This window comes from Schistocerca nitens, chromosome 2, assembly GCF_023898315.1.
Source record: "Schistocerca nitens isolate TAMUIC-IGC-003100 chromosome 2, iqSchNite1.1, whole genome shotgun sequence".
Lineage (NCBI taxonomy): Eukaryota > Metazoa > Arthropoda > Insecta > Orthoptera > Acrididae > Schistocerca > Schistocerca nitens.
The window spans coordinates 325623978-325643884 of NC_064615.1; the positions used below are offsets into that span (position 1 = coordinate 325623978).

The following is a 19907-nucleotide window of genomic DNA, read 5'->3' on the forward strand; positions in this document are numbered from 1 at the left end:
TTACCCTTTGCACGAGTGTTACTTGAAAACATCAGAAATCAGTGATGCTAGACATAAATGAGTATTAAACTTTATGAAAGAAAAAAGTAACAGAAAATTTCACCTGTAATAATTATCTATTGGCTTCATTTGAGCTACAAATAATTGTTTGCTCTTAATGTTAGTTTAAACCAGTCCTTTACATTTTTTTAGTCAGTATCATTGTCTTACTTATAGTTTTAATTGTGTACCATAACAGGAGATGGCATATGAGCAATATGTCTCACAAAGACAGAAATTAATACAGAAATACAATAGTTCATGCATTATGATAACTGTGCCTTAACAGTCAGGATTTGTACATGTCATTTCATGAAATGCAACACTTCAGTTGATAATGGTAGTGTAAAAAGTACATATTTGCTTCTGGAGCAATTTCATCCCTGCCACACCAGTTGGAGTCCCATGAATGTAAAACAATAATGGTAGTATCATGTACATTAATTACATTTGAATGTTCTGAAAATCAGTTGCAGAAGTATCATTATTATACTTTCTTCAAAGTTGGTTTAATTGCATGGTAGTTTTTCTAATGGGAAGAAATCATAGTTTTGGGTTTGAAATATTCATTCAGTAATGTTTTGTGTTTTACTGAATTTTTTGTGTTGTCTGTTCTAAGAATAAGTCTTCATTACTTTTAGATGTAACAGAAGGAACCAGCTGGTTCATATGACAAAAATAAACATGCCACTTTCTTTAACTGCATGTATGCATTTAAAAATAATAAATAAAGAGATTGCATAATGTAGCATGAAAGAGAAGAAAAATAGAAGACTTTTTTGTGGATGCAGCACCATGATGTTGCATTTCATTTGCTGGATATTTTGCAAGACCATTCTTCATGTTCTTAATGCTAAAGCCATAAAAGGGTGTGATTGCTCACCATCTTTAACCACTATAGTAGTTAATAATCATTTGAACTTATATTAGATGTTTGCACTCAGAAGTAGAGAGTTCAGAAATTTGGCCAAGATGAAACAAACAATTAGGGCTCTAAGATGCATGTGCTAATGAATAGGTTAATTGAAACAGGAGGAGAAGAGAAAGAAAGAAACATAGCAATTCTCTTAGTCTGTAGCAAAACACTGAAAAAGGGAAGGCAAGACGTTTGCCCAGTAAAAAAAATGTCAGCAGTCTATGTAATTAAGGAAAAGCATTCTTAAATATTTTAATGTAATAAAGATTTAATGTCACCAGTGTGATATTATAGTTTCTTTGTGGTAATACAGAGCTCTGAATTGCTTTGTTTGCTCATGCATTTCTCAGATGCACTTGGCAGCCTTATACATTAATTCACAAAATTAAATGTAGTAAATCTTTTGTTAATGTTCAGAAGACAAGAAAATAAATGCAATCCATGGAACTACAGTCCTATCAGTTTTTGACAAAAAAAGACATCCTACTTGGAAAATAATGTAAAAACTGATGGAAAGTTTCATAAAGAATATGCCATATTTGAAAATTTGGGTAAGTGAATATTGGCGATGTTAGAAGAGAGCAGTTAGAAACAAAGTGATCTGTAGGAGTTTATTATCAGAAACTGAGCTCACCATCTTTAGCATATGTATCTGTTTTGCCATAGAAAAGTCACATACATATTATAAATGACATTGAACGAGATACTAGAAACACCTATAATTCTAGCTACATTTTTGTTAAACATTTGTGGCTATCTCATATAGTCTTAGTTCTTGTGCTGTCTGAATCCCAGTAAAACAGAAAGACAGCAAAAAGCTGGTTTACACAGAAGTTCACGGTCTATGAACTATTGTGAAACCATGTCAAAAGGAACAGCTGTAAATAGTTACATCTTCTTCAGCTAAGTGTATAAAAACTTCATGTCGAGGCGCATGCCACGTATAAAGAAGTTAGAAATCTTTGGGAATGCATTTGGCGGATTCTATGCAAGTTTCATTGATGTTATTAGAAAACTGTTTTGAGGAGAAGTGATTGCCTACTGGAAATATTCCTTTAATGGTCGGTGGCAACAAACATAAGGCAGGACAGACCAATGTAATAAACATCTGTGTATGTATCTGAGAAATTCGTAAGAATTGCTGAGAATATGTCAAAATAACAGACTAGAAATTTATACAATGACAGAGAGGTGATGATTTAGAATGAAACAGAAGTCAAAAATCCAGGAGATGGACCAGGATAGTGAAAAATAAAAAAAAGGGAAAATTGTATGTAACAGGCTTAAGTTGAAGACGAAATCGAGAGGAGTAGGAGTAGGGTATTAAGACAGAACTGCCTGTTTATTCACTAGTTAATAAAGGTGAAACAACTGCAATGTAACGACAAAACACTATCGACATGGATGTTGCAGCGATTCACTGGACCTTGCAAGTGCTGAGAAGTCGGAAGAAATACTGAGGATTGCTTTCTTGGCGCTCTTCCTGCCCTTCCAAAGCATCACCAGTAAAAAATTTCGGAACTGTTCCCTTCTTTGCTCTTCTTAACGAACGGCACAGGAACTGACTTCTGAACATAGCCTGCTCGTTAGATGTTCCAAATCAAGTCACCTGTCCTTAGATGATAGCCGTTCACAGTCAGAGGAACGGCCCCTAAGCAACAGAGTGGGAAGTATTAAAGCTCTCAAACTGTGACTAATGGTGAGACTACTGATCTATGGCCAAACTCTGAAATAGGTGTTCGTCTAGTTACAGGACGCGCACAATGGCGAATGTTCTAAATATATTCTCTTCTTTGCATAGGAATAAATAAAATTTAGTGGAAGGAGCTCGATGAAAGAGCGAAGTCTCATTTGCCAGTGATAGACGAGTACGGTAAGAAATGTGTTACGTTGATTCGTCAGAACTGTCATATTACTAAAAAAAATTTTCAGAAGATGCTTTGCCGGTTTTGAACTTTCTTCATCGGAAGGAAAGAGGATTACGGTTTGACATTCCATCAACGACGAAGTCGTTAGAGACGGACGAGATAGGGGGAGAAATGAACCATGTCCAATTCGAAGGATCTATCCCTACTTTTGCATTGATCAGTGTACGGATTTTATTGTATTGTATTGAATGTTAACCGGGAATCTAGAAACGACGGAGTGGCTCCGTCCCCGCCGCAGCCGCAGCCGCAGTGGTCCACAGCCTCACGACGACTATCGCAGTCCACTTCACCCCTCCAACGCCCCACACCGAACCCAGGGTATAAATGGAAATGTCGTGTGGCTAGGGCCTCCTGTCGTAATTGTGCGGTTGCCCCCCCCCCCCCCCCCCCGCCCTCCCCCCAGGGAACGTCTCACACCAGACGAGTGTAACCCCTATGTTTGCGTGGTAGAGTAATGGTGGTGTACGCGTACGTGGACAACTTCTTTGCGGAGCAATCGCCGACATAGTTTAGCTGAGGCGGAATAAGGGGAACCAGCCCGCATTCGCCGAGGCAGATGGAAAACCGCCTAAAAACCATCCACAGACTGGCCGGTTTACCGGACCTCGACACAAATCTGCCGGGCGGATTGGTGCCGGGGACCAGGCGCTCCTTCCCGCCCGGAAAGCCGTGCGTTAGACCTCACGGCCAACCGGGCGGGCGATGTAAGGATACTAAAGGAAATCTGAGGCTGTGTTGGCAGGAAGGCTATTTGTACCCCACTCCTTGCTATGAGAGTATGGATATTGCTCGGTTGTTCCTCAGTTTAAGAATCGAATTTAGTTCGAAACTGTCGTTCGAATGAAAAGCAACAGAATATGTGAAGTGGGAAGCCTGACGCAAAAATGACTAGCATCTAGATTCACTGTCGGCCACAAAGAATTTGATACACTCAGGCAAGCGGAATTATGTGTGATTGCTTTTGCAGGTTTGCTCCTCTTCACTATCCAAGAACTAATTTTTTAATGTACAGAATATTTACGGTTTGGTTTGAATCGGAATGCAATTCAGTGCTCGGTATACCTCCGAGAGCTTTTGTACTTACTTATCAAATTTCAGTAGTCTGTAAAATGTTGACTGGATCGTGGCAGGTATAGTTACATGTCTGTGTTCGCTAACCATGAGCAACACGCACTGTGACGTTCAACTATTCGCTCGGTACTGTAACAGCATAGGTTCTACACCGCTATGAAAAGCAGCTATGCCGCTACAGTCTCGTACGTCGACAACACTGATCTCCCGCCGGGAAGGCGACGCCGGAAACCTGCAGGCACAGGCAGGAAGTATGTGCGCAGGTCGCTCCGCCTCCGGGCAGCTGCTACTCGGCAAGAGTAAGGCATATGCGCGCCGGTCAGCGGTTGCGCAGCCTGCGGCGGCGCCGGCGGCGGCGCGGGCTGCCGGGCGGCAGTGCGCGCGGACGCCGTCAGAGGCGCTGGCGCGCGTCCGCGTCGGCCTCGGCCTCGGCGTCGGCCTCTGCGTCCGCGAGCGCCGCCTCGGACAGCAGCCGCGAGCGCGAGCGGGAGCGGGCGCGCCGCCGGCACGCGTGGCACCGCCGTCAGCCCACGCGGATCCACCGGTCGATCGAGTACTCCAGGGCCGCCAACCACCTGCCGCAAAAACCAAAACATTTCTGCGGGCGCAGTTCGGGTTCGCACCGCAGATTTTGACGAAAACGCTGGGATAAAATCGTTAAAAACAGTTTCGTATTAATAAGTAATTTGATTACGAAGGCTTTCCCGGCCTAATAATTGATAATATTCTTTTCGGGTGTGCAGCCGGATCATAACGTCTTCTTGACACAATATTTCCACGGTCCGGCCGAGCGGTTCTAGGCGCTTCAGTCTGGAACCGCGCGACCGCTACGGTCGCAGGTTCAAATCCTGCCTCGGGCATGGATGTGTGTGATGTCCTTAGCTTAGTTAGGTTTAAGTAGTTAAAGGTCTAGGGGACTGATGACCTCAGATGTTAAGTCCCATAATGCGCAGAGCCATTTTCGCGGTCCAGCTGGCCGCCATCTTCAGGTGAGAGTGCTGGTACACGATCTCGCCTGCACTGACTTCCCAGCGCAAGCGGCGGACCCTATATAGGCCGCAGAAGGCCCACAACGCGTGAGCGAAAGGTACCGTAACTGCCCTCTAGCGCAAGTAAACATACCGCGCGACCATTGGTGGAAACGGGCGAAATCGAGATATCGCTATCAAAAACTAAAAATTATTCAGACGATCGAAACACAGACCGTTGTTTTTTAATGTCTGATAACACCGGGTCCCAAGTCTTACTTAAAAGGTAACCCTTGTCTCTATTAATAAGATTATCAGATAAACGAATCTCTATGGCTTCTTTTAAAACACAGTCCTAATAGCGAAATGCAGGGGCAACCATTTGTGTCTCGTCATACAGCATTCTATGTCCCTCGGTCAGACAGCGCTCCGCCACTGCAGATTTCTCAGGCTGAAGCAACCGTGTGTGCCGCTGGTGCTCAACACATCGGCCCTGAATGGTCCGGATTGTCTGACCAATATCAGTCTTCCCACAGTGGCAAGGGATCTTGTACATACCGGGCTTCCTCGAGCCCGAGTCATCCTTAACAGAGCCAAGAAGCGCTCTAATCTTCGCTGGCGGATGAAAAATACTTTTGATATGATATCTTTTTAGAATTCTTCCTATCTTCGAGGAAATGCTCCCAGCAAAAGGTAGAAAAGCCACCGATTTGCAGGTATCTTCTAGTGGTTAAGGCGAAGGTCCAAACTGGAAAGCACGACGGATCTGTTTATCTGTATAGCCATTCTGCTTGAACACCACCTTAAGATGGTCCAATTCTTGTGTCAAGCTTTCTCCATCTGAAATGGCATAAGCTCTTCTCGCCAACGTCCGCTGGACCCCCGTACGCTGGAACGATGGATGACAGCTAGAAGCCTGCAGGTAACGGTCCGTGTGCGTAGGTTTTCGATAAACACTATGTCCCAGTGTCCCATTATCCTTCCAGTACACCAGAACATCCAGAAACGGAAGAAGCTTTCCATCACTTTCCACCTCCATGGTAAACTTGATGCTAGGATGCAGGGAATTAAAATGATCTAGGAGGCGGTCAAGAACTTCTATCCCATGAGGCAACACCATAAACGTATCGTCGATGTACCTCCTGGAGGTAGAATGCTGTATGACGAGACACAAATGGTTGCCCCTGCATCTCGCTATTGGGACTGTGTGTTAAAAGAAGCCGTAGAGATTCGTTTATCTGATAATCTTATTAATAGAGACAAGGGTTACCTTTTAAGTAAGACTTGGAGCCCGGCGTTATCAGACATTAAAAAACAACGGTCTGTCTTTCGATCGTCGGAATAATTTTTAATTTTTGATAACGATATCTCGATTTCGCCTGTTTCCACCACTGGCGGCACGGTATGTTTACTTGCGCTAGAGGGCAGATACGGCACGTTCTCGCGCACGCGTTGTGGGCCTTCTGCGGCCTATACAGGGTCCGCCGCTTGCGCTGAGAAGTTAGTTCCTGCGAGATCGTGTACCAGCACTCTCACCTGAAGATGGCGGCCAGTTGGACCGCGGAAATATTGTGACAAGATGACGTTATGATCCGGCTGCACACCCAAGAAGAAACTAATCAATAAGTAATTTAATTATCAGTTTCTTTAAGGGTATACCAAATGAGTTTTTCGAGGAGAAACTCAATTTTCGGGAAACAAATTTTCGAAATATTTATAATCTCTCGTTTAAAACAGCGTATAAAATACTGAGATGACGTGTATAGAGCAAAGAAGTATTTTACATCGCATTTTAAAAGTTGTGGCACATGTTGTTGCGCACCAAGTTTATGAGAGATGAAACATGCTTGATATAGTGTGCCTTGCCACAGATACACTGAAGAGCCCAAGAATCAGCATGGGTCTCGAAAAAGACGATCATGTGAAACGAGCCACCGTGGTACAACAACCGAGTAAGAAAACTGTTGTGGAAACAAAGGGAACTTCACAGCAAACATAAACACAGCCAAAGCCTTGCAGACAAACAAAAATTTCGCGAAGCGAAATGTAGTGTGAGAAGGGCTATGCGAGAGGCGATCAATGAATTCGAAAGTAAAGTACTATGTACTGACTTGGCAGAAAATCCTAAGAAATTTTGGTCTTATGCCAAAGCGGCAGGTGGATCAAAACAAAATGTTCAGACACTCTGTGACCAAAATGGTACTGAAACAGAGGATGACAGACTAAAGGCCGAAATACTAAATGTCTTTTACTAAAGCTGTTTCACAGTGGAAGACTGCACTGTAATTCCTTCTCCAGATTGTCGCACAGATGACAAAATGGTAGATATCGAAATAGACGACAGAGGGATAGAGAAACAATTAAAATCGCTTAGAAGAGGAAAGGCCGCTGGACCTGATGGGATACCAGTTGGATTTTACACAGAGTACGCGAAGGAACTTGCCCCCCTTCTTGCAGCGGTGTACCGTAGGTCTCTAGAAGAGCGTAGCGTTCCAAAGGATTGGAAAAGGGCACAGGTCATCCCCGTTTTCAAGAAGGGACGTGGAACAGATGTGCAGAACTATAGACCTATATCTCTAACATCCATCAGTTGTAGAATTTTGGAACCCGTTTTATGTTCGAGTATAATGACTTTTCTGGAGACTAGGAATTTATTCTGTCGGAATCAACATGGGTTTCGAAAAAGACGATCGTGTGAAACCCAGCTCGCGCTATTCGTCCACGAGACTCAGAGGGCCATAGAAACGGGTTCCCAAATAGATGCCGTGTTTCTTCACTTCCGCAAGGCGTTTCATACAGTTCCCCACAGTCGTTTAATGAACAAAGTAAGAGCATATGGACTATCAGACCAATTGTGTGGTTGGATTGAAGAGTTCCTAGATAGCAAAACGCAGCATGTCATTCTCAATGGAGAGCAGTCTTCCGAAGTAAGAGTGATTTCAGGTGTGCCGCAGGGGAGTGTAGTAGGACCGTTGCAATTCACAATATACATAAATGACCTTGTGGATAACATCGGAAATTCACTGAGGCTTTTCGAGGATGATGCTGTAGTATATAGAGAGGTTGTAACAATGGAAAATTGTACTGAAATGCAGGAGAATCTGCAACGAATTGACGCATGGTACAGGGAATGGCAATTGAATCTCAATGTAGACAAGTGTAACGTGCTGCGAATACATAGAAAGAAAGATCCTATATCATTTAGCTACAATATAGCAGGTCAGCAACTGGAAGCAGTTAATTCCATAAATTATCTGGGAGCAGGCATTATGAGTGATTTAAAATGGAATGACCATATAAAATTAATTGTCGGTAAAGCAGATGCCACACTGAGATTCATTGGAAGAATACTAAGGAAATGCAGTCCGAAAACAAAGGAAGTAGGTTACAGTACACTTGTACGCCAACTGCTTGAATACTGTTCACCAGTGTGGGATCCGTACCAAATAGGGTTGATAGAAGAGATAGAGAAGATCCAACGGAGAGCAGCGCGCTTCGTTACAGGATCATTTAGTAATCGCGAAAGCGTTTCGGAGATGATAGATAAACTACAGTGGAAGACTCTGCAAGAGAGACGCTCAGCAACTCGGTACGGGATTTTGTTGAAGTTTCGAGAACATACCTTTACCGAGGAGTCAAGCAGAATATTGCTCCCTCCTACGTATATCTCGCGAAGAGACCATGAGGATAAAATCAGAGAGATTAGAGCCCACACAGAGGCATGCCGACAATCTTTCTTTCCACGAACAATACGAGAACGGAATACAAGGGAGAACCGATAGAGGTATTCAAAGTACCCTCCGCCACACACCGTCAGGTGGCTTGCGGAGTATGGATGTAAATGTAGATTTGGACGTAGAAACTGGTACACCTGCCTAATACCGAGTGGGCCATCGCGAGTACGCAGAAGTGCCGCAATACGCAGAAGTGCCGCAGAAGTAGCGCTGGAGGGAACTGAATCCTACAGGGCTGTCCATAAATTGCTAAGAGTACGCGTAGGTGGAGATCTCTTCCGAACATCACGTTGCAAGGCGTCCCAAATATGCAGCATTATGTTCATGTCTGGGGAGTTTGGTGGCCAGCGGAAGTGTTTAAATTCAGAAGAGTGTTCCTGGAGTCACTCTGTAGCAATTCTGGACGTGTGAAGTGTTGCATTGTCCTGCTGGAATTGCCCAAGTCCGTCGAAATACACAATGGACATGAATGGATGCAGGTGATCAGACAGGATGCTTACGTACATGTCACCTGCCAGAGTTGTATCTAGACGTATCAGGTATCCCGTATCACTCGAACGGCACACGCCCCACACCATTACGAAGCCTCCACCAGCTTGAACAGTCCCCTACTGACATGCAGGGTTCATAGATTCATGAGGTAGTCTCTATACCCGAACACGTCCGTCCGCTCAATACAATTTGAAACGACACTCGTCCGACTAGGCAACATGTTTCCAGTGATCAACAGTCGAATGTCGGAGTCGACAGGCCCAGGCGAGGCGTAAGGCTTTGCGTCGTGTAGTGATCAAGGGTATGCGAGTGGGTCTTCGACTTTGAAAGCCCATATAGACGATGTTTCATTGAATGGTTCACACGCTGACACTTGTTGATGGCCCAGCATTGAAATCTGTAGCAATTTGCAGGGTTGCACTTCTGTCACGCTGAACGATTCTCTTCAGTCTTCAATCGTTCCACACTTGCAGGATCTCTTCCCGGCCGCAGCGATGTCGGAGATTTGATATTGTACCAGATTCCTGATATTCACGGTACACTTGTGAAATGGTTGTACGGAAAAATCCCCACTTCGTTGCTACCTCGGAGATGATGCGTCCCATCGCTCGTGCGCCGACTATAACATCGCGTTCAAACTCACTTAAATCTGGCTAACCTGCCATTTAGCAGCAGTAACCGATCTAACACCTGCGCCAGACACATGTCTTATATAGGCGTTGTCGACCGCAGCGCCGTTTTCTGCCTCTTTATTTATCTCTATATTTGAATACACATGGCTTTACCATATTGTGTGGCGCTTCAGTTCAAATGGCTCTGAGCACTATGGGACTTAACATCTGTGGTCATCAGTCCCCTAGAACTTAGAACTACTTAAACCTAACAAACCTAAGGACAACACACACATCCTTGCCCGAGGCAGGATTCGAACCTGCGAACGTAGCGGTCACGCGGCTCCAGACTGAAGCGCCTAGAACCGCACGGCCACACCGGCCGGCGGCGCTGCAGTGTAGTGTGCCTTGTCAGAGATATAACTGAGCACAAGAGAGTTATCCTTTCTGTTGGCTACAATGCAAAACAGTTGACAGTCGATTTTGCGCCATTTGTATTGTTTCCTTTGTGGGTAAATCCATGTGCTTATTGTGAAAGTCATGTTTGGTGAGGTCATTGAGTTTTCTTACCTTCAGCTCGTGAAGGTCTAGTGTGAAGATATTTAAAAAGAGTGTACATTGACGCAAGAAAGTAAACAGAACCATGAATTCATCTGATTAGTCGTCTACATCAGTTTCTGACCTCCCAGTAGCGCCTTACCTCTACATTGGTAGTGATACACTGAGTGATGCTGCTGCCATTACGCATGAAAGTTCTTCAGAAAGAAAACTAGCTGGAATCGAAGAATATAACTAAATGCTGGAACTACAAAATATGAGCTAATTAATGTGACTTTGTTATCAGATGTTTTGGAGAACAATGTGTGCTTCAAACAATGTGGAAAATGTAATGTTTCGCCGGCCGGAGTGGCCATGCGGTTCTAGGCGCTACAGTCTGGAGCCGACCGACCGCTCCGGTCGCAGGTTCGAATCCTGCCTCGGGCATGGATGTGTGTGGTGTCCTTAGGTTAGTTAGGTTTAATTAGTTCTAAATTCTAGGCGACTGATGACCTCAGAAGTTAAGTCGCATAGAACTTAGAGCCATTTGAACCATTTTTTTGTAATGTTTCACTGAAAACTAACGTACAAGAAGATTGCGTAGCCAATTATTACGGTTCAAGTGTTGGCACGAAAATTTCTTGCGTGAGAAGTAGTACTTATCAATGCGTATGAATTAGAGTTGATGTGCAATTATTGCAAATGAAGTGTTATTGCCGGCCGGAGTGGCCGTGCGGTTCTAGGCGCTACAGTCTGGAACAGGGCGACCGGTACGGTCGCAGGTTCGAATCCTGCCTTGGGCATGGATGTGTGTGATGTCCTTAGGTTAGTTAGGTTTAATTAGTTCTAAGTTCTAGGCGACTGATGACCTCAGAAGTTAAGTCGCATAGTGCTCAGAGTCATTTGAACCATTTGAAGTGTTATTTTTTCAGTTCCTCTTATTTTATTGCAGATGCAGGTAAACTACATGATATAAATACTAGAATGATATATGGATAATGGTCTAGAGGCAAGAGCAGGGCTGCAGGTGCCATGTTATGTGGTGTGATGAACTTCCCTGCTGCATCCTCCAAATTAGTCAAACACATCACTGGAATAGGCTCTGCAGTTGAAGATGTAGCACAGAAAAATATGAAAGGTGCTGCTGAGGAAGCTGATTGACTGAGTGATTAATTAATTGAGTGGGGAGGGGGGGGGTTATGGGACCAAAGGACAAGGTCATATGGTCCACTGAGGAAGCTGTTGTTGAAAATGATATAACAGGGAAAAGTCCATAGCATTTGAAGGGAGCTGGAAGAAAACAGGCCACACGTCTCGGAATGGTGTTGTGGACACTGGAAAGGTAGTTAATGCTGCAGTACTTTCCAAGCACTGCAGATGCAAGGATGAAACCAAAAATAAACATGAAAAAGAGTGCATAGGAAATTATTATGGTTCAAGTGATAGTATGAAAGTTGCTCGACTACAAAGATTGATCAGTGCTCAGTAAAATCGTACAACGTTAGATAAATAAATTGTCCTGGAGACGGTGACTCAAAGGCATTCAAAGAAATTGAGGAACTGAGGCTCTATGAGAACAATGTGAACATTTACGAACTATTGTCCACATTCAGAGAAGAATGAGATAAAGAGTTGGACAGCTCAAGGCTAGCTTGAAAAGAAACAGAGGGATGGGAAAAAGGACTAACAGATGCTGCTGTAGGCTATATTCAGAAGTGCTATGGTTTAACAGGTAGACAAAATACAGAAGACGCAGGATTAATGGGAAGAGCATCCGCGGCTCGTGGTCTTGCGGAAGCGTTCTCGCTTCCAGCGCACGGGCTCCCGGGTTCGATTCCCGGCGGTGTCAGGGATTTTCTCTGCCTCGAGATGACTGGGTGTTGTGTGTCTTTCATCATCATTTCATCCTTATTCACTCGCAAGTCGCCGTAGTGGCGTTAAAGGACTTGTGGAGCGGCGGCCGGACCGCCCCGCGAGGGGACTCCCGGCCACCAATGCCAGACGCTCATTATTATTATTATTATTATCAATGGAAAGAGCACTCTGGGACTCTGTTTCTTTGAATAACTTTAAGCAGTGAGAATTCCTAACATGGGCTTTGTCCAAAAGGAGAAAATAGAGACAAGGTAACTAAACAACTATACAGTCAACATCATCATTTGCTATCTGCCACAATGGACGAAATGAAACCAGTATTCTGAGTTCTCACAGATATTAATCTACTAAAGAAAGGTGTTCACGGTCAGACTAAAAGTCCAAATCAGTGTGTGAACCATATGATATGGAATAGACTACCTAAAATTTGTTCGTTGGTAAAAACGCAACTTCACTTCGACTTTTATGATGCTGTTTCGCCATTCAGTCAGGGCAACCCAAGAAAGTGCAAGGTTTTGGATAAAATGGAACTCTGGGTAGAATTACAAACTGCAGCAGCTACGCGTTGTTTAGAAAAGGATTGGCTCAGGTCTTCAGATAACGCAGAAACTATGTATTCAAAGATGGCTAGACAGCATAGGAGAGCCAATAAGAGGAAGCTATTGGACAATTCTTATGATACCAGCTAAGGAGCAGGCATACATTGAACTAAAAACTTTAAAGCTCATTTCCTGTAGCTTCAATTTTTTTGGTATTTAAGGTACATTTTCTCAGAATCTGTTTATAGAACAAAGATGAAATTTTCAAGAGTTGTTCCTTAAGGCCTTCTAATATATCTGAATTAAGTGATTTGAGAAAATATTCTGTATTAAGGGATTTATAGTTTAAAGTGCTTGTTAAAATGTACAATATCTTTTAACATTTAGGAAGAATAAAATATATCAAAAATTAAACTTTATTTTTCCAAAATGATTAATTCAGTATAAAAGTTAAAGAGTATAGTCCCAATAACGCATGAGAAAATGTTCCTAACTTTTGGCTCAGTGTAATGTTGTAAGCATAGGGCGTCAGGCATACCCCTAAGACTTTGGCGACCAAGCCAGACTGTAACTCGAGCCACACAGCTGTGTTCAAAAGACCGCGCCTGAATGTGCCTCGGGCCGCGATTTTCTGAACTCGAGAGCCACCAATCGTTCGAAACTGGACTCATCCGTGTCGTATGAGAAGAAGTTACAGGTTGTAGCTAAATTCCCTTTACAGATTTTGAGGACAGGTTCTTCACACGAAACAAGAAAAAATGTCTAGTAAATACGGGCTCTAAAATGCATATCTTAAGAGCTATGAGTGCTTCCTCATATTTGATAGATTGAAACACATCTCCTCTGAACAAGTGTCATAACTCTTAAGGTATGTATTTGAGAGGCTGAACTTTTTCCCATGTTTTGGTATGAGGAGGCTGTCCTCAAAGTATGTAAGGGGAATTTAGTTACACCTTTTATAAATGTCACGCTAAATGTTCCTTGACAGGCGCTACGTTCTGTTATCAATTTCTAGTATGTGGAAATAGCAATGTAAAGGGAACAGAAGAACGGCAAGGAGACTTGAGCCTGGAAGAAGAGAAAGGCATGACACTGTTAGAAGTAGAACTAGCTCTTAGGAGAATGAAAATAGGAAAGGCTAGTGGGATAGATGAAATAAGTTTGGAAATGATAAAGGCAGCTGGATCTACTGGGCTACAGTGGTTATATAGATTGCTAAGATGCATGTGGATAACAATTCCAATGTCCAAGAAGGCAGACGGAAAAGCATGTGATAACTATCGAGGGATCACACTCATATCCCAAATAACAAAAATAATGGAGAGGCTGCCGGAAAGAACATAGAGCGAAAAAGTGGAAGTTCAATTATAAGAGGAGCAGTATGGCTTTCGACACGGTGGATCAACAGTGAACCCAATCCCTACTACGAGACAATTTGATGGAAAGGCATTGGGAGTACGGGAAAGATCTGGTGATGACATTTCGTGTTTTTGTGAAAACTTATGACAGTGTATCCAGAGAAAGGTCTGGGAAACCTTGGAGAGAAAGGGAGTTGGAAAACAAACAATTGATATTTTTCCAGCAATGTATGACAAAAGCTTTAGCTATGTCCAGACCCAAGCTGAATGAACTGATTGCTTTGGGAATGTTATGGTTGAGACAAGGAAGTGTGGTGTCACCACTATTATTTAAAATCGTGATGGATGGACTAGTGAAAGAGACAAAATAAGTTCATGGAGGAAGGAAGATGAAGTTATTGCTATTTGACGATGATATTGTGATATGAGGAATCAACAGCAAGGATGTACAAGTACGAATAGACATCTTAAATGAAGAAAACGACAAATGTGGAATGCAATGCAGTGTGGAGAAAAGGAAGACTGTAGTGGTTACTAGAGGAGACCAAAAGGCAACGGACAAATTACTATTAAAGGACAGAATACTGATATTGTGGAGAACTTTAAAGATGTAGAAAGTGTGAAAACAGGGGACGCAAGTATGGGGATGGGAGTTAGCAAAAGGATACGAAAGAGCAATGCATTTTATCAGTGTGAGAGGGAATTAGTCTGGGGAATGAAACACCAATGAGCTGTAAGGAAGTGTTCTACTACACATACTTTACAACCATGATGACATATGCATTGGAGACCTGGACAGCGACGAAGTAGAAACCAAAGCAGTAAAATGAAATTCTTGAAAATATGCTAGGGAAAACGAGAGGATAGAGAGTGACTAATGAAGATATTAGGAACGAAATTTCAGTATAAAAGCTGAATGAGAGGAGAGCAGGTGAAAATGGTTTGAACTTGTTAAGAGCGTGGAAGATGAGAGACTACTAAAACGAATGATAGAAGCCAAAGTTGAGGGCAAGAGTGAGACCTAGAGTAAGATGGATTGACTCAGTAAAGACCATATTAAGAAGAAGGAATCTGTACTGGAGTAAAACAGTTTCAGAAGAAGAATAATGGAAAGACAGAAGAAAGTGGAGAAATACTATAAAAGTCTCAACCAGACCAGAATCAAAGACGACGACGACTTCGAAAGAAACAATAGCGATTGTAAGAACTGCTGTTCCGAACCTCTAACAAGAGAACATTCCCATGTGTAAATAAATGTTCGTGATGAAACTTGACGAGTGTGTAGAGGAGGACTTCAGTAGCCAGTTGCAATAATGATTGTGTGGACGATGTGGCCTATTCTACACCTTAGTTTAGATCTATGTGCCGATACTGTGCTGATTATACACTCCTGGAAATTGAAATAAGAACACCGTGAATTCATTGTTCCAGGAAGGGGAAACTTTATTGACACATTCCTGGGGTCAGATACATCACATGATCACACTGACAGAACCACAGGCACATAGACACAGGCAACAGTGCATGCACAATGTCGGCACTAGTACAGTGTATATCCACCTTTCGCAGCAATGCAGGCTGCTATTCTCCCATGGAGACGATCGTAGAGATGCTGGATGTAGTCCTGTGGAACGGCTTGCCATGCCATTTCCACCTGGCGCCTCAGTTGGACCAGCGTTCGTGCTGGACTTGCAGACCGCGTGAGACGACGCTTCATCCAGTCCCAAACATGCTCAATGGGGGACAGATCCGGAGATCTTGCTGGCCAGGGTAGTTGACTTACACCTTCTAGAGCACGTTGGGTGGCACGGGATACATGCGGACGTGCATTGTCCTGTTGGAACAGCAAGTTCCCTTGCCGGTCTAGGAATGGTAGAACGATGGGTTCGATGACGGTTTGGATGTACCGTGCACTATTCAGTGTCCCCTCGACGATCACCAGTGGTGTACGGCCAGTGTAGGAGATCGCTCCCCACACCATGATGCCGTGTGTTGGCCCTGTGTGCCTCGGTCGTATGCAGTCCTGATTGTGGCGCTCACCTGCACGGCGCCAAACACGCATACGACCATCATTGGCACCAAGGCAGAAGCGACTCTCATCGCTGAAGACGACACGTCTCCATTCGTCCCTCCATTCACGCCTGTCGCGACACCACTGGAGGCGGGCTGCACGATGTTGGGGCGTGAGCGGAAGACGGCCTAACGGTGTGCGGGACCGTAGCCCAGCTTCATGGAGACGGTTGCGAATGGTCCTCGCCGATACCCCAGGAGCAACAGTGTCCCTAATTTGCTGGGAAGTGGCGGTGCGGTCCCCTACGGCACTGCGTAGGATCCTACGGTCTTGGCGTGCATCCGTGCGTCGCTGCGGTCCGGTCCCAGGTCGACGGGCACGTGCACCTTCCGCCGACCACTGGCGACAACATCGATGTACTGTGGAGACCTCATGCCCCACGTGTTGAGCAATTCGGCGGTACGTCCACCCGGCCTCCCGCATGCCCACTATACACCCTCGCTCAAAGTCCGTCAACTGCACATACGGTTCACGTCCACGCTGTCGCGGCATGCTACCAGTGTTAAAGACTGCGATGGAGCTCCGTATGCCACGGCAAACTGGCTGACACTGACGGCGGCGGTGCACAAATGCTGCGCAGCTAGCGCCATTCGACGGCCAACACCGCGGTTCCTGGTGTGTCCGCTGTGCCGTGCGTGTGATCATTGCTTGTACAGCCCTCTCGCAGTGTCCGGAGCAAGTATGGTGGGTCTGACACAGCGGTGTCAATGTGTTCTTTTTTCCATTTCCAGGAGTGTATTTATACGTTTTGACGATGCCATTATGGCCTTATGACTTTAGGACACGGTGTGAAAAAGATCTGAGGATGGTCACTACGGACTGAAGCCGGTCATCGTCTAAAGAATTGATATTGTGATCAAAGACTGGAATAAAAAACATTTAATCTCTCACTAACTTCGACACCCACTCAGCCTCGCGTCTGTTCTAGCGCCTGAGCCTAGGCAACCCCTTTGCACTCCTTAGAGAAGTTTACTTGCCTACCTGTGTCGAAGCGTTGTCAAGAAAGTCGTCCTGTTGTACATGACATGGAAAATTGTCGTTTTCGACCATTAAATGCGTAGGAACCAACGTCTCAAGGAAATGGTAGTTTTTTGACGTCCTTTATGTCACCCCCTGAAGCCTTTTCGTGTCGATGCTGAACGGCGGTGTGTCAAATATTTCCTCGGCCATCCATAAGAAAACTGCATGATTTCAAAGCTAGTTGCCATGGTTCTGATCTCCATCGCAGAAGCGCCAAAAGAAGGGGTGAAATATGGGTAAGGGGGGTTTCATTACCTTCCCATCTTATGGCACGTCCACAGTGATGTTATGTAGAATTGTCGGGCACTCTGATGCCAATATGACATTCTTAAGACACCTTACACACCACGTGAACTTTTGAGCTGTGGCCTTTTTCTTCGCGTGTGCGAGTACCTTGCTGTCTGAAGCTTCGGGGAGCCCGATGGTGATGCCGCAGGGCGCCACACTTTTGCTGCGCTAAAGAGGAAGGTTGTAGGCTCCTCAGAGCCAAATTTCAAACTTTTAAATCGTAGTGGGAAAAATTACGGGATTTCGAAAGAATGATCTTTTAATTGTTCTGCGTAGTGTACAGGGTGTCCCAGCTATCTTGTCCACCCAAAATATCTCTGGAACAATAACAGCTATTGGAAAACGACTTTCACCGGTATCAATGTAGGGCTGGGGCCCATGAATTTACATATTTGGAAACATTCTAAAACGAAACTGCAGGCGGGCTGCACGATGTTGGGGCGTGAGCGGAAGACGGCCTAACGGTGTGCGGGACTTACGTTTTTTTAAATGGACCTCCTATATTTTTTCTTCAGCAATCCATAGCAATCCATAGCAGTAATCACACCTCCATACTTATCAAGAGGTCCGAAACGAATAATACGGTCTGCTGCCATCAACTCTCATAAGCACATAATGGTTTCTCTCTTGCACGTTTTACGTATCGACGTACACAATATGAACCACTACCGATCGGTGTACACCCGTCAGGTTGTCTTATTTATCCTGCACACCCAAAATAAGGTTTATCTAATGCGTTATATGACCCATTGTGCCTGTCGCGCAGGGCCTGGCTCTACCTAGTCAAGTGTCCAACGTAGTTCCCACTAATGCCACAGTTATCACTTCGTCTTATTTATGATTTGCGACCCATGCAAACTCCTGTACTCCACCACCCTCCGAGCATCCCATTTGTTGTTGCTTTGGCGTGCAGTACACCGCTTGCCGGTGTAGTCGTGCATCAGAGTAATCTAGTGACGGCACGGAGGTAGTACACATTGTGAATAAACGTTGTGTTGTGGAACTTATACTGTACAGTATAATGTACACACATGAAGATATGGTAGAAATGCTGCTGATCTATGGAGAATGTACGCTGACGGGAAATAACGTTATGAGATTGCTTGTTTGTTGAGCAAACATTATGATTATTAAGTTAATATGTCTGTTTTCTACCCTACTCTACATACCTGTACTGTACCCTGTTGTAGGTGGACGAAATGCTGTTCAGGCAGAACGACTGTACAGAAGACGATTCCCTGACAAGCCATCGCCTTCGCGCCAGATGTTTGGTCGTCTCACATATCGTCTACGTGAAACGGGAAGCTTAAATCCAAGACCTCGACATCGTCCTAGAACACGCACAGATGAACGTGCTGAAGTTGCTGTGCTCGCTACCATAGCTGTGAATCCTCAAATCAGCACACGTCAAATTGAACGTGAAGTTGGTGTGTCGAAATCAAGTGCACAGCGTATTCTTAAACGTCATAAATTTCATCCTTACCATGTTCATTTACACCAGGATCTTCATGGAAATGACTTCTGCAATAGGGTAACATTTTGTCGGTGGGCTCAGCAAAAACTTCTGACTAATCCAAATTTTTTTGCAGATGTTCTCTTTACCGACGAGGCACCATTCTCCAACAAAGGAATTGTCAATATGAGGAATATGCATTATTGGTCCGCAGACAATCGAAAATGGCTCCGTCAGGTAGAGTATCAACGTCCGTGGAAAGTTAATGTTTGGTGTGGGATTATTGGAGATACCATTATCGGACCGTTCTTTATAAATGGCATCCAAAATGGCAGACAATATTCCAGATTTATACGACACAATCTTCCTGTTCTCTTGGACACCATACCTCTGAACCGGAGAATGGTCATGTGGTATCAGCATGACCGATGCCCTGCACATAACGCCTTACGAGCACGACGACTTCTGAACCTAAGTTCCCTGGTAGGTGGACTGGACGAGGTGGCCTAGTTAGGTGGCCTGCCCGATCTCCGGACCTTACACCGCTGGATTATTTTCTTTGGGGAGCAGTGAAGGATGCTGTTTACCAACATGAACCAACAACACCAGAGGACATGAAGCAACGCATTATTGATGCTTGTACAGCTATCAAAGAGGAAACAGTAGCACGAAGTAGGGCATCTTTCATCCGCAGAGTGACCCTATGTATGCAAGCCAATGGGCATCACTTTGAGCATGAGATGTGAACGCTATGTTTAGTATGTAGTGCTGGTATCACAGCGGAAGTTTCTACAAAGGGCCATTTTACCCAGTGATGTTAAGAAACATTTGTTTGCAACAATTTGTCATTTAACGCATTAGATAAACATAACATTGATAATTATGTGATAATAAAACTAATTGGTTAAACATGTTTACATTCATCTTCTATGTCCTACCTGAACTTCCCAAATCAAAACATTTTTACCTAAACAACGGTAAAACTTTTAGTCCATTTGCTCGTTTCA

The 19907-nt window shown here is 44.2% G+C and overlaps 1 protein-coding gene across 1 annotated transcript in view; it reads right to left on the minus strand.

Annotated features, from left to right (window-relative positions):
* Positions 1-4392: 4392 nt before the first annotated feature.
* LOC126235011 (uncharacterized) overlaps positions 4393-19907 on the minus strand; it is a 473551-nt gene continuing 458036 nt past the window's right edge. The window contains exon 34 of the mRNA XM_049943746.1: positions 4393-4529. Within this exon, the coding sequence (XP_049799703.1) occupies positions 4478-4529 (52 nt within the window). The 3' untranslated portion in view covers positions 4393-4477. The remainder of the gene's footprint in view (positions 4530-19907) is intronic.